The following is a 14,021-nucleotide window of genomic DNA, read 5'->3' on the forward strand; positions in this document are numbered from 1 at the left end:
CTAAATTCAGCTCTGATACTGCTAAATTCAGCTCTGATACTGACTGACAAGGCTCAAGAAGTAATGCCCATGTAGGAACTCTTGCACAAGCTCAGATTTCAAAACTACTTCTTGGAGAGACAAGTCCAATTGGGTGCCGCCAGATGGATAATTCATCCTGCTATCTAAGCAAAACATGGTTTACAATAAACAAAAATGCTTTTTAGTACAGCAGTTGTATATGTAAATTCTAATTTTTAAGGGTTAAGTAAAAATAAGAGCATTTTGTATAGATACACACTATTTCTTGTGAAGCTGATACTGTTGCTACTTTTCATTTCTTTGCTAATAGAATTTAGGGTGACTACTACTGTGTAGCCTTTTAAAAGTATTCTTATATATAAATTTGTGAATTTCAGGTAACAGCGATTGAGCCCATAATAAATCATGGAGGTGCTAGTGCTAGCACTCAGCATTTGCACCAAAGTGTGCGGTGGTTCTTTGGTGTGGCAGCTGTGGTAACTGATGTTGGTCACGTCCTCTTAATCGATCTCTGTTTGGATGATCTATCGTGTAATCAGGATGAATTGGAGGCATCAGGTACTTATTTTGCCCATACCCAAGATTACATTTCTATTTCTTCATCAGTAGATAATGTTAAGTTTGCATTCACACTAATTTCTCAAACTTTAAGTAAAGGTTAAAACTTTGAAATGTCTGATTAGATAATTTAAATTTGTATTATGCAGCAGTTTTTCAGGTAGTATTGAGAAAGCAAAGTAACCACTTTACAGCAATGATGTGGATTTCATAAGGTAACACTAAAACAAGATGCATGAGCTCTTTCAGAGGTTTCAGACTAACTAATGCAAAATAGCTGCTGTTTATCTAGATCATGAAACCTTTAGGAACAGAGCACATTGTTTACTTCCGGAGGAATTCTGCACTGCTGTGGAGTGCAAAATTTGTGCAGAAGGCACAATATACCTGGACTGAAGGGGAGCTGTCATTTGCTTTAGAATTATGTGCTGGTGCTTCCATCACCTGCTGTCAGTTATGTACCAAAATCTTAAATCCTGCCCTGATTCCATGTGCATATGAGACATCTGCTTTTTACTGCTGTACATTTGAGCTATTGAGTCCATGTTTAGCTGTTACGATTATCTGTGCTACACTGTTTCCCCTATTCAGCATTTAGTTGAAAGTGAAATTGAGAACTATCAGAATATAAACTGCTTCCAAAACGCATGCTTGTACTTAATAATATGTTGGAAAAACAAACACAAAATATTGTGTTTTTACCATACCAGTGTGTGATAGTTCAATCTGCCCTGAAAATAGCCACAAAGTTGAAAACCTAATATTTGTAGCCCTGGAATGTGTCTGACTCTGCATCTCTTTGGGGGGGAAAAGGAGGACCAGAATGCTAAAATCCAGTCCTGCATAGCTTTGTATCATATCTACATGATACAGTACTTGCATATGATCCTGAAGGGATCCAGAAATTCAGTTTTTCCTTCAAGGGAAACAGGTAGAGTTCTATACCTGATGGCAACTGAGGAGGAATGTGAAAAATATCTAGTTCATACAGCCTTTGTTTTGAAAAGACATCTTAAATCTTTTCATTAATTGATACCCGCAGACTTTCTTGACAGCTACCATCTAGCTTTCATGAGTTTCTGAAGGAAAGGTTTGTAAACAAGAGGTGGAAATCCCCTTGCAAGTAATGTCAAGGAAGTAGTGGAGCTCACAAGACAGTCATCTTAAGTATTAGACCACATCCACTGCTATCTTTACACATCTTGGAAGTTTACAAGGGACCACCTATATAGCAGTTTAACCTTCAAACAAATGCTCACCAGAACCTACTCATCCCAGGCCGTAAAAGCTCTGAGCCCCATATAGCCACAGAGTTAAAATTCTGGATAGGTTTTTGATCTCCAGTGGAGATAGCCAGAATCTGTTCCAAAAGACTTGTATAGGAGAGAAGTTGATTTTTGTAACCTGTTGGCCCTCTGCAAGCTCAGACAGCTGGGTCTTCCTTGACTTAAAAGGAAGGCTACAGATTACATCTATTGGGAATCCCTTCAAATCAACTAAAGCTTACTCAGTACTAGAATGAGCACAGATTGGAAATCTGTTCTCTTGCCAGATCGGTCAAACCCTGTTTCTCCCAGGACAAGCAGGATGGTAGTCCTCACATGTGGGTGACATCGCTGGGCGGAGCCCTATCACGGAAAACCTTTGTCAAAGTTTCTAGACATTTTGACTGGCACACTGAGCATGCCCAGTATGCCATAATCCCTGTAGCCACAGGGGACTCTCTTCAGTCTCTCTTTTTCCGCGCTGCAGTTTGCCTCGCGGTTAGGCGCTCTGTGAGATTTCTCACAATTTTCCTCACAGGAATAAAACTTGAAGATTACTTCATTAAAAAGTTCCCTCATTAGGGGTCTCCCATCACGATATGGTTTTTCATCGCTCGGTGTGTAAAGTTCACTGTCCCCGGTCAGTTCCTGCCCCTACCTTTTTTGGTGTTCGCAGACCATCGACCGTTGTTGGGCCTCAACCTCTGCCATCATGGCAACAGGTTTCCGAAAATGTCCGGAATGCCCCCGTACCATGTCTATTACCGACCCACATGATGTCTGTGTGCTGTGCCTCGGCTCATCACACGACGTTTCTCACTGCCCAAGTTGGGCTCAAATGACTCCGAAGGGTAAGTGGGCTCGCCTCAACAAGATGGAGATCCTGTTTAAAATCAAGCTGACTCCCTCAACGTCCACCCAATCTTCACTGGCAGGCACATCGAAGAAATTAGTCTTTAAACCTCACCGGGAGCGCCAGAGCTGTGGTGACTGTCCGTCACCGACTCCATCCAAGGCATCTGTATCATCTTCCTCTGTGCTGGAGAAAGACTGGTGCCGACACCGCATCGGCCTCGATGGCTATCGAGCCGCTTGCGAAGAGGACATGGGTAGAGGAGCCTTTAATACCCTCTCCACCTGAAAAACCAAGGCGATCCCCACAGATGTTGGTGCCGGATACTGAGCCCCCACAAGCCCCTGTGGAGGTGCCAGTAGCGCCTAGCCTGCCTCCCCCTGTAGCTGCGATATTTACAATTAAACTCTGGAATTTGCTGCCAGAAGATGTGGTTAGTGCAGTTAGTATAGCGGTGTTTAAAAAAGGATTGGATAAGTTCTTGGAGGAGAAGTCCATTACCTGCTATTAAGTTCACTTAGAGAATAGCCACTGTCATTAGCAGTGGTAACATGGAATAGACTTAGTTTTTGGGTACTTGCCAGGTTCTTATGGCCTGGATTGGCCACTGTTGGAAACAGGATGCTTGACTTGATGGACCCTTGGTCTGACCCAGTATGGTATTTTCTTATGTTCTTAAGAACTGGACGGTTTCATCCGCCAGGCAATGCTCGATGCTCTCCAAGACGTACAGCCATTGATGCCGGCCCCCATACCGACAGAGTGGATGCACTCATCAATGCCCTTCTGACACAGCCTGGGCCACCGACGCCAAAGCAACCCACAAGGTCTCTGAAAGTCCTGATTCCCATTCCGGGATCCTCAGAGGACAAAGGCACATACTCCAGTCCCCTTTCAACACAGATTCCACCGATGCCTGGTCCATCAGACGTGGTTGTTTAAACAAGCCTTTCCAGACACCAACTGAACCGCAATTCAACGACAACCACAATCGGACATTCCTAGAACATTGTAAATAATTGTTCTCTATGTTAAATTCCTTTAGACTTTCCTCCTCCCAGTTTCGAATTCCCCTGTTTTATTGTAACTTCAGAGTTTTTTTTTCTTTTCACTTGTTACAGTTTGTTAATTAATTTATTTTTTCACCCCCCCTGTTAAATGTAAACCAGCATGATGTGATGTTTATCTTGAATGCTGGTATAGAAAAACACTAAATAAATAAATAAATAAAATCGGGGCTCTCGGGACCGAGAGGCCCACGTTACCCCTCGATGCCTTCGGTGCCGCCGAAACCCACACCGGTGCCATCGAAGGATCCATCGGTGCCAACACGTCCAACAGCACCAACCTTCTTCTCTCCCTCAGGATCTTGACTAGAGATCTTTTCTGACACATGGGAAGATGTTGACACCGACACATCCACGGAGGACATCTTATCAGAACCATCTCCTCGAAGTGAGGAGAAGATCTCTCCTTCGCTAATTTTATGAGGGAGATGTCAGACAATCCCCTTTGACCCGATTACAGAGGAGGACACTCGCCACAAAACATTGGAAGTTCTCCAGTTTGTTGCTGCTCCGAAAGAAGTTGTGGCTATCCCTGTCCACGAAGTGCTAGTGGATCTCCAGCATCGTCTCTGGGAGCATCCTTGTACTGTCAAACATACTCCTGGATTCCAAAAGCCACAACTACCCCATCAATCGGTGGTAGTTGAGTCTGCACAAAAGAAGGCCAGAAGATTGCAACCTCACTCTTCAACACCTCCTGGCAAAAACCAAAAATTCCTTGATATTTTGGGTTGCAAGATGTTTCAGGGCTCTATGCTGGTGTCACGTATAGCTGCATACCAACTTTACATGACACAGTATCAAAGGGAATAGCAGACTCTCTTCCTCAACAACAGCAAGATAGTCTCAATGCCATACTACAGAAAGGCCTTGAGGCTGGAAAACATGAGGTTCGTGCTGCTTACAACTCCTTTGAAACAGCTTCTCGCTTTTCAGCAACGGGAATCAGTGCCAGGAGGTGGACCTGGCTGAAAGCATCTGACTTGAGACCTGCAGTCCAAGACAAATTTGCTGATTTGCCATGTACCGGTGAAAATCTATTCGGAGACAAGATACAAGACGCAGTGGCTCAACTAAAAGACCATAATGAGACCCTGCAGCAATTATCTACAGTTACTACCGAGGCCCTTTCCTCTGCAAGGGGATCCACCTAGAAAACCATTTTATCGCCCAAGCAGATACTACCCACCTACATTTCGCGTGAGTCCAACCAGGCCGTCTCAGAGAGCGCATCCTCGACAGCCTAAGACATCCAGGCCTCAACCACCACCGCAAACAGGCAAAGCCTCTGGATTTTGAGATCTATCCAGAGAACAGCAGCCACTCCACAAATCCAGATCCAAATTTGCCAGTAGGAGGTTGAATTCTCCACTTCATAAACAACTGGCTCAACATTACCACAGACCAATGGTTTATATCCATCAATAACCCAGGGATACCATCTAAACTTCCTCATGGTACCCTCAGACTCACCACCCAATCCTCTGTGGATGCAAAAAGATCACACAAGTCTTCTAGAGTCAGAACTGTCCACCCTTCTGGGCGCCAGGGCTGTGGAACCTGTTTCCCGGACACAGCAGGGCAGAGGGTTCTACTCTCACTGTTTTCTCATTCCAAAGAAATCAGGCAGTTTCCGCCCCATCTTAGACCTCCACAATCTCAACAAATTTCTACAAAAAGAAAAATTCAGGATGATGTCCTTGGGCACCATGCTTCCCCCTCCTGCAAAAAGGAGATTGGCTCAGTTCTCTGGATCTTCAAGACGCTTACACTCACATTCCAATATTCCCACATCACCGCAAGTACCTGCGTTTCCTAGTGGGACATCAACACTTTCAGTTATGGGTCCTGCCTTTCGGACTTGCCTCGGCACCCCACGTATTTACAAAGTGCCTAGCAGTGGCTGCGGCCCATCTACGCAAGAAAAACATACACGTCTTTCTTTACCTGGACGACCGGCTCATCAAGAGCCAATCCAAGCAATGAGCTCTCGACACTCTCAAGCTCACTATCAATCTACTAAACTTGAGATTTCTCATCAACTACCAAAAATCCCACCTGATTCCATCTCACCTCCTGACTTTCATCGGAGCTGATTTGGACACCACAGTGGCAAAGGCCTTCCTGCCCAACAACCGCGCAGAGACATTCTCCAAGCTAGCTACGTCTCTGCGTACAAAGAAAACAGCCTCAGCCCATCAATTCCTAACGTTGCTGGGCTTACATGGCTTTCACAGTCCATGTCACTCCTATGGCCAGGCTGGCCATGAGAATAACTCAATGGGCTTTGAAATCTCAGTGGCTCTGGGATGAACTGCTTTCATCCCAGATTCAAGTAACCCACCAGCTATGTTTATCGCTTCTCTGGTGGACAAACAAAACCAACTTGCTAACAAGTCTAACCTTCCAGCAACCAGTTCCGCAAGTAACTTTAACCACAGATGCAACCAACTTGGGTTGGGGAGCTCATGAGAACAAGCTTCAAACTCAAGGTACTTGGGCACAGCTCGAAGCAACATTTCAGATCAACTTCCTAGAGCTTCGAGCTATACGTTATACTCTATATACGTTCAAGGACTGCCTTTCACACAAGACTGTTCTGATACAAACAGACAACACGCTTGCAATGTGGTACTTAAACAAGCAGGGCGGTACAGGCTCTTATCTCCTCTGCCAAGAAGCTGCGCAGATCTGGGCCTGGGCCCTTGCACACTCCATGTATCTCCGGGCCAGTTATCTGGCAGGCATACAGAACGTAGTAGCAGATCGCCTCAGCCGACAGTTTCATCCCCACGAGTGGTTTCTAGTTCCTGTGGTAACGACCAGAATCTTCCAATGCTGGGGGTCAGTCAACAATAGACCTCTTTGCATCCAAACTGAATTACAAAGTGGACAGATTCTGCTCCCTGCACAGGCAACACAAGTTAACCATGGATGCCTTTGCTCGCCCCTGGAACACAGGCCTGCTATACGTGTATCCCCTGATACCGCTGATAGCCAAAACTCTAGTGACGCTACAACAGGACAAAGGGTCAATGATACTCATAGCTCCGTATTGGCCTTGACAAGTATGGTTTCCCATACTTCTCGATCAGAGAACCCATTCGCCTGGGCACAGCGCCCACTCTCTTAACTCAGAACCAAGGCATGTTACGCCATTCGAGCCTTCAGACCCTATCCCTCACAGCCTGGATGTTGAAAGCTTGATCCTGCAACCGCTCAATCTTTCAACTGATATCTCTCAAGTGCTTGTAACCTCATGAAAGCCTTCCACAAGGAAATCTTATTGTTTTAAGTGGAATAGGTTTACCATATGGTGCATGCAAAAAGGTATCGACCCCTTTTCCTGCCCCACTTTGTCTCTATTAGACTATCTCTGGCACCTTTCAGACTGGTCTCCAGACTTCTTCAGTGAGGGTTCACCTGAGTGCCATCTCAACGTACCACAAGGGAGTTGGGGATGCCCCGGTAACAGCTCAACCCCTTGTGAGTAGGTTTATGAGGGGCCTACTACAACTCAAGCCCCCTCTACGGCCACCAGTCACCAAATGGGACCTAAACGTAGTACTTACAAGGCTCATGCGCTCCCCATTTGAGCCTTTGCACTCCTGCGATGTTAAATTTCTTACATGGAAAGTCCTCTTCCTAGTAGCCATTACATCTGCTCGAAGGGTTAGTGAGTTACAAGCACTTGTCACTTACTCACCCTAAACAAGGTTCCTATATGACCGAATGGTAATCCATACTCACCCTAAATTCCTTCAAAGGTGATTGCTGACTTTCACTTGAATCAGTCTATAGTCTTGCCCACATTTTTCCCAAGGCCTCACTCTCACCAGGGCAAGAGGTTTTACACATCTTGGACTGTAACCGTGCACTTGCATTTTACCTACACCACACTGCAGTCAATAGGAAATCCACCCAACTCTTTGTTTCTTTCGATAAAAACAAACCGAGAGTTGCAGTGGGCAAACAAACTCTCTCCAATTGGCTAGCAGACTGTATTGAATTCTCTGAGAAAGCATGCCTTCCTCTCCAGGGACGAATGATGGCGCACTCAGTGAGAGCCATGGCAACCTCAGTAGCACACTATCGTTCAGTACCGATTGCTGAGATCTGTAAAGCTGCAACATGGAGCTCTCTTCACATATTTGCAGCACATTACTGCCTGGACAAGGAAGGACGTCAAGACTCTGCCTTTGGCCAATCCGTCTTGAACTTATTTCCAGTATAATCCCAGCTCCTTCCACATCCAGTCTGCTGTGATTTTCAGGCTGCCTCGTTTTTCCCAACAGTACACCAGTTGTGCCTGTTGCACAAGTTGTACGCTGTTGGTTCAAACAAATATGAGTCAGCCTGTAGCTTGCTAATCACCCGCATGTGAGGACTACCATCCTGCTTGTCCTGGGAGAAATCAGAGTTGCTTACCTGTAACAGGTGTTCTCCCAGGACAGCAGGATGTAGTCCTCATGAAACCCACCCGCCACCCCGCGGAGTTAGGTCCGAAACATTTTGTTTTATTTTTTCGCTCGCACCTTTTGCTACTAACGAGACTGAAGGGAGACCCCTGTGGCTACAGGGAGTATGGCATGCAGGGCATGCTCAGTTTGCCAGTCAATAGTCTAGAAACTTTGACAAAAGTGTTCCGTGATAGGGCTCCGTCCAGTGACGTCACCCACATGTGAGGACTACATCCTGCTGTCCTGGAAGCACACCTGATACAGGTAAGCAACTCTGCTTTCATGGCAGGAGAGAGGACAGTATTTTATTCCATATATTTCTTGGTTCTCAAAAGAGAATTGCATCTCATCATTGATATAAAGTCCTTGAACAAATCATTGAAGAGGAAAAATGTTCTACTGTGCTTCGTAATTCCCCTTCTAAAGATGTGAGATTAGCTATGCTTTCTTGATGCTGAGGAGGCATGCTTGCACATAGACACATTGCAGTCACAATAAAATACCTCAGATTTGTAGTAAGGAAACATCTCCAGTGCTGCATACCTCATTTTGGCCTATCCTCAGCACTAAAAGAATTAAAAATAAGTCATGCAGTTCTCTGCAAATGGAAGTTCATATATTTCCCTATTTGGATGACCGAGTGGCCGAGAGCACAGACAGGAGTGTGTGAAACGTCACAGAGCACCATTCAGGTTCTGTAGTCACTAGGGCTGATCATCAGCTATCTTAAATACACCTTGACTTCTCAGTTGGAATTTGTAGGGGTTCTTCTAGATATGACTAGATCATGTCCTTACCACCAGGACCCAAGGACATAGTAGCCGTGTAGAAGCAGTAATTCAGAATTAGCAGATATCAGCTTGGTCCAGGTTGAAAATGTTTGGCCTTTTAGTTTCCACAGTTCTTGTAATTCCCATGGCACAAGTCCAGTGGTCCCTAAAATCCCAGTGAAGTCATGTTACACAGAAGTGCTCAGATTCCCTGTCTTGGTGGCTCTCCCATTCCAGTTAGACCTAGGGTTTACCCTTTCAAATCCCTCCTTACCAAATTGTTTAAACTGTTTCCAGTCTGTGTTGGGGGCCCACCTACAAGAGTTTTGCATTTGAGGCTTCTGGTACTTCTTGGAAAAGAGATTCCACTTAGTTATTAACACTCAAAAGGCTTTAAGTATTTGGATAACAAATTGTACTAGTCAAGACAATTTATATATTCCCTGAGCAAGCAGGGAGGATCAGATTCAGCCTTCCCTGTCCTTAATATGTCTGGTTTTTGAAATTAGACCATCTCTTATGAGATCACCGTGAGAGCCAGGTATCTGGCAGGAAGAAACAAGATCTTGGCAAATAGGCAATACCTGGACCCTTGTACATGGTCCCTGAGCAGGATGTTCCGAACATGATTTTCAAGAGGGGCATACATGAAGTGGACCTATTAGTAACACCCCAGAACAGGAAAGTACCAGTCTTCTGTTCCAGAAGGAGATCAGAAGACAGATTAGTAGCCAGTGTCTCTTCTTTTCATTAAAGGATTGAGCTTTCTGTATGGGTTATCTTCAATCCTCACAGTACACTGGTGCAGGATAAATATTTAATCACCATCAATTTCTATGGTGTACTTGAATTGGAATTTCAGAACATCAAGAATATATATAATTCAAACAGGCAACTCCATGAATTCCAAATAATACTTTAACTTGGTCCCCCGACACGGTCCCGTGTTTCGCTAGGCTGCGTCGGGGGGGAACCAGGGGTACCCGGAGCCGGGTATCATTTCAGAGATTTGAATGTACCCCTGGTTCCCCCCCGACGCAGCCTAGCGAAACACGGGACCGTGTCGGGGGACCAAGTTAAAGTATTATTTGGAATTCATGGAGTTGCCTGTTTGAATTATATATATTCTTGATGTTCTGAAATTCCAATTCAAGTACACCATAGAAATTGATGGTGATTAAATATTTATCCTGCACCAGTGTACTGTGATACTTGCTCATGTGCAAGGTTTTGCTTCTCTTCTTTCTGGACTTATCTTCAATCCTCCCCATATGCCTGGTGGCTAAGACTTTGATAAGACTTGGAAGAGATTGGGGAATCTTGATCTCCTTAGCTCCTTACTGCTTTAGAGAGATCTGGTTTCCACTCCTTTGTGATTTGTCCTTGAGAAAATCAATCAAAGTTGGAAATTCAACTTTGATCTCTCAGCCTTGTGAGTAAGGCTGCACCCCATCATCCTGTCTGGTTGTCATGGCTTCCAGTTCCTGTGCATTTTTTTTTTTGGTGTGCCTTTATGTATATGCTTCCTCCCTCATCCCCACCCCCTTTTCTGGTTGAGTTTTTTGGCATTCTAGGTTTAGTTTTCCAGTGCTTCTGTTAAAGGCATGTTAAAGATCAGTTTGGCAGGCATTTTTCTCCTTTGTTTAGACCTGGGGAAAAATTATTTTGTCTTTTGTTAATCTATACCTCTCCTTATTTACTTAAACATCCTTCTGGTGTTATGGCATCAGGATTTTGACATCCCTGGACCACCATGTTGCTCACGGATCTGCATGATGTGTGCATCCTCAGCCTGGGGCATCTCATGACATTTGGGGGTGTCTTTTTGTGACCAGATGATGCCCAAGGGTTTGCATGCTCACCTGGATAAAATGGAGAAGCTCTTCGGTTCGAAGAAATCTGAACCCTTGACTCCATTGTTGGGGGCATCGACTTCAAAGGGCCAAGGGGAGCAGAGTGGACAGCGATGGCTCGGTGTCCACTCTCTGCGAGGACCTTCGATGGAGAGAGGTGCTGGGGATCGGCCGTCGGTTGACTCTTCATGATCCAGGATGTCAGGATCATCTCCTTCCTTGGCGCTGGGGAAAGACTGGGCCGAGCACTGTGGGAAGCACCCGAAGCATCGCCATCAGTCTCCATCCACACACAGAGCTCTGAGAGAGATCTGGTGATGCCTCCCCCTCAGTCCATCCTGTCTTCGGCAGATTTCCAGGAGGAGTTGCACCGCAGGGTGCAACTGGCGTTGTCCGAGCCCTGCAGGGCATTGAGCTGCTGGCCCCACAAGTTCTTCCACCAGTGCCAAAGCCTGCACTCTTGATGTTGGCCCTGCTGCTGGAGCATCTCGATGTCCTTCTCCCCGCCCTCCCTACACAGCTGCTGCCAGTGCCCAGGGGGGTCCTTCAATACCCCGGTGGCCACCGTTGCCTTCTCAATTCGGTGCAATCCCCTTTATGGGATCCTCCGAAGAAGAAAGCCCATCACAGCTCACAGCACCATAGAGGCCTTTGGTACTCTTGCCGGTATTGCCCTGTCTGGTCCCTGGTCCTTCAGGGGCCTCTGCCCTCGCTATCCAAACCCAAAGGGCCTGGGCAGGAGCCTTCCACTGGTGTCTCGGGGTGATCTTAGTGAGGAAGACGCCCTCTGACCCGTGGGGGGATGATACCTCTGAGTTTTCATCTAATGACTCGGAGGATCTTCTCTTGGACCAGTCTCCTGTGGAGGAGCAGCATTGGTCTCTGCCAGAGGACTTGACCTTTCTGGGATTTGTCCTGGCCATGGCAGAAACAGTTTCATTTCAGCTTCTGACTGAAGAGGATGCCAAGCATAAGATGCTGGAGGTTCTCCAGTTTGTCGATGCCCCAAAGGAGGTGGTGGCGGTTCCCATCCATGAGGTCTTCAAAGAATTACTCTTTAGGATTTGGGAACATCCCATCTCTGTGCCTCAGGTGAATCGGAAGGCTGATGCTGTTTATTTAGTATAGCATGCCTTGGAGCTTGAGAGGCGTCAACTCCCACATCAGTTGGTTGTAGTGGAGTCTGCCCTCAAAAAGGCTAAGCATTCCTGTACCCATGCTTCCGCCCCTCTGGGTCAGGAGCACATGGCGCTGGATGTGCTGGGTAGGAAGGTGTTTCAGGGCGCCATGTTGCTTGCCTGTTTCGCTTTCTACCAGCTGTACATGATGCAATACTTGAGGAACCTCTGGAAACAGGTCCAGGAATTCTCTGAGCGCCTGCCCCAGCAGCAGCAGGGATGCTTTGTTGGCAGTCATCCAATAGGGCCTGGAATGTAGCAAACACAAGGTGTGCTCCCCCTATGATGTGTTTGAAAGAGCAGCTAGGGTGGCAACAATGAGCATTGCTGCCCACTGAATGGCCTGGCTCCAAGCCTCTGATCTCTGACCGAAGGTCAAGGAGAACCTTGCAGACGTTCCGTGTACTGGTGAGAACCTCTTTGGTGATAAGGTGAGGGATGCTATGGCTCAGTTGAAGGATCACCATGAAGGCCCCTTCATCATTTCTCTGCCAGTACGTCGGACCCGCCGTCCTCAGGAAATCCTCATGGCAGGGCACGAGGAGGTCCTTTTATCACCAGATGAAGTATTATCCTCCTGCCTCCCTCGCCCGTTCTCAGCATGTGAGCTCTAGGGGCCGCCCCAGACATCAGTGGACCTGTGAGTGTAGTGCCTGTTGTCCATGGTCTCTTTGAATGATAGAACCTGATTCGACCTATTCCTCCTAGGTTCCATTTTTATAATTTTTGTTGTCTTATTTTTTTTTTTATTTGAAGGACAGTTCTTAGCTAGGGAGTCCCACATGTATGACTACTGAACTGTATTGTCATCAGAGAAAGCAAAGTTGCGTATTTGTAACAGGTGTTCTCTGAAGATGTTCACCAGTTGCATACATCTACCTACCTTCCCTTTGGATTTCTTCCTCCTAGTCAAAGCATTTATATGAACTGAGGAGAGCTGCAGAGTGGGGTACCACTGTGGTTGAGTAGTGAAGGGCTCTTGACTTTTCAGAGAGCTCTGGAAAAATTGGTCACAGTGGACACACTTCTGTGACCGGTGAACTGCTGCCTTCAGAGAATATCTATTTACAGGTAAGAAACTATGCGAAATGTATACTTGGAAAAGAGTGAGGAATAAGCCTTGGGAATTTTTTTTTTCAAAGTCTGTTCTCTCTCCTTGTTCCCAACCAATATGAAAGAATTTTATAGCTCTCTAGGACTTGGTGCTCTAGGGAGCTAAGTAACAAATTACTCTTATTCTGCATATTGTACCTTTTCATACATTTACCTGGTTATTTTGCACTGTTCTTGATGCTTTAAATCTCCCTGATTGTACACAGATTTGGAAGTGATCAGTGGGATCCCTGCTGAAATCCCTCACATCAGAGAAACTGTGACTAGAGCGAGGCGACACCTCTGCCTTCAGTTACTAAGCCCTTGTGGCACAAGGGTGTCTGCTCTTTGCTACATCAGCAGGACTAATCAGCTGGCTGTGGGGTTTTCTGATGGCTATCTTTCACTCTGGAACATGAAAACCTTGAAAAGGGAGTAAGTACAACTCAGCATTGTGGTGCATGCTTCGGTTTTGTTTTTTTTTCATGCAAACCTGACACAGAAGGCCATTTGTTAAAAGAAAAAAATGCTGACCACATTAAAAATCTGCATGATCCTGCTCTAATGTCATAAAAAGGAATTTTGGAAATATAAATATGCACTAATATTTTAGAGAATTTACAGTTTAAGCTATTCTGCCATGTTTCAACACAAACCTTTTGAGCATTGCACAATTCCTGGTCTTATTTAAAGATCCTTGATTTTGCAAAATTGTAACTGTTGAAATAGAAATTTATTGCCATCTTTATCACAAATTTTTAATTGAGTACTGATATCTACTTAAACTGTAATGTGTTTATTTAAGGCAGTAGTACATTTTGAAACTAAATTTTTTCATTTACAAATATCTTAGGTTCTGTTCAGCATAACTGATGTGAGAAGAATTAGTTTAATAGTGATGATA

At 45.4% G+C, this 14,021-nt stretch overlaps 1 protein-coding gene across 2 annotated transcripts in view; it reads left to right on the top strand.

Annotated features, from left to right (window-relative positions):
• Positions 1-14,021, top strand: part of AHCTF1 (AT-hook containing transcription factor 1) — a 564,884-nt gene that overhangs the window by 94,466 nt on the left and 456,397 nt on the right. For both annotated transcript variants that reach the window (XM_029593945.1, XM_029593946.1), the window contains exons 4-5: positions 399-579; positions 13,345-13,552. In XM_029593945.1, coding sequence (XP_029449805.1) covers positions 399-579; positions 13,345-13,552 — 389 coding nt within the window. The remainder of the gene's footprint in view (positions 1-398; positions 580-13,344; positions 13,553-14,021) is intronic.

Source organism: Rhinatrema bivittatum, chromosome 3, assembly GCF_901001135.1.
Source record: "Rhinatrema bivittatum chromosome 3, aRhiBiv1.1, whole genome shotgun sequence".
Taxonomy (NCBI): Eukaryota; Metazoa; Chordata; class Amphibia; order Gymnophiona; family Rhinatrematidae; genus Rhinatrema; species Rhinatrema bivittatum.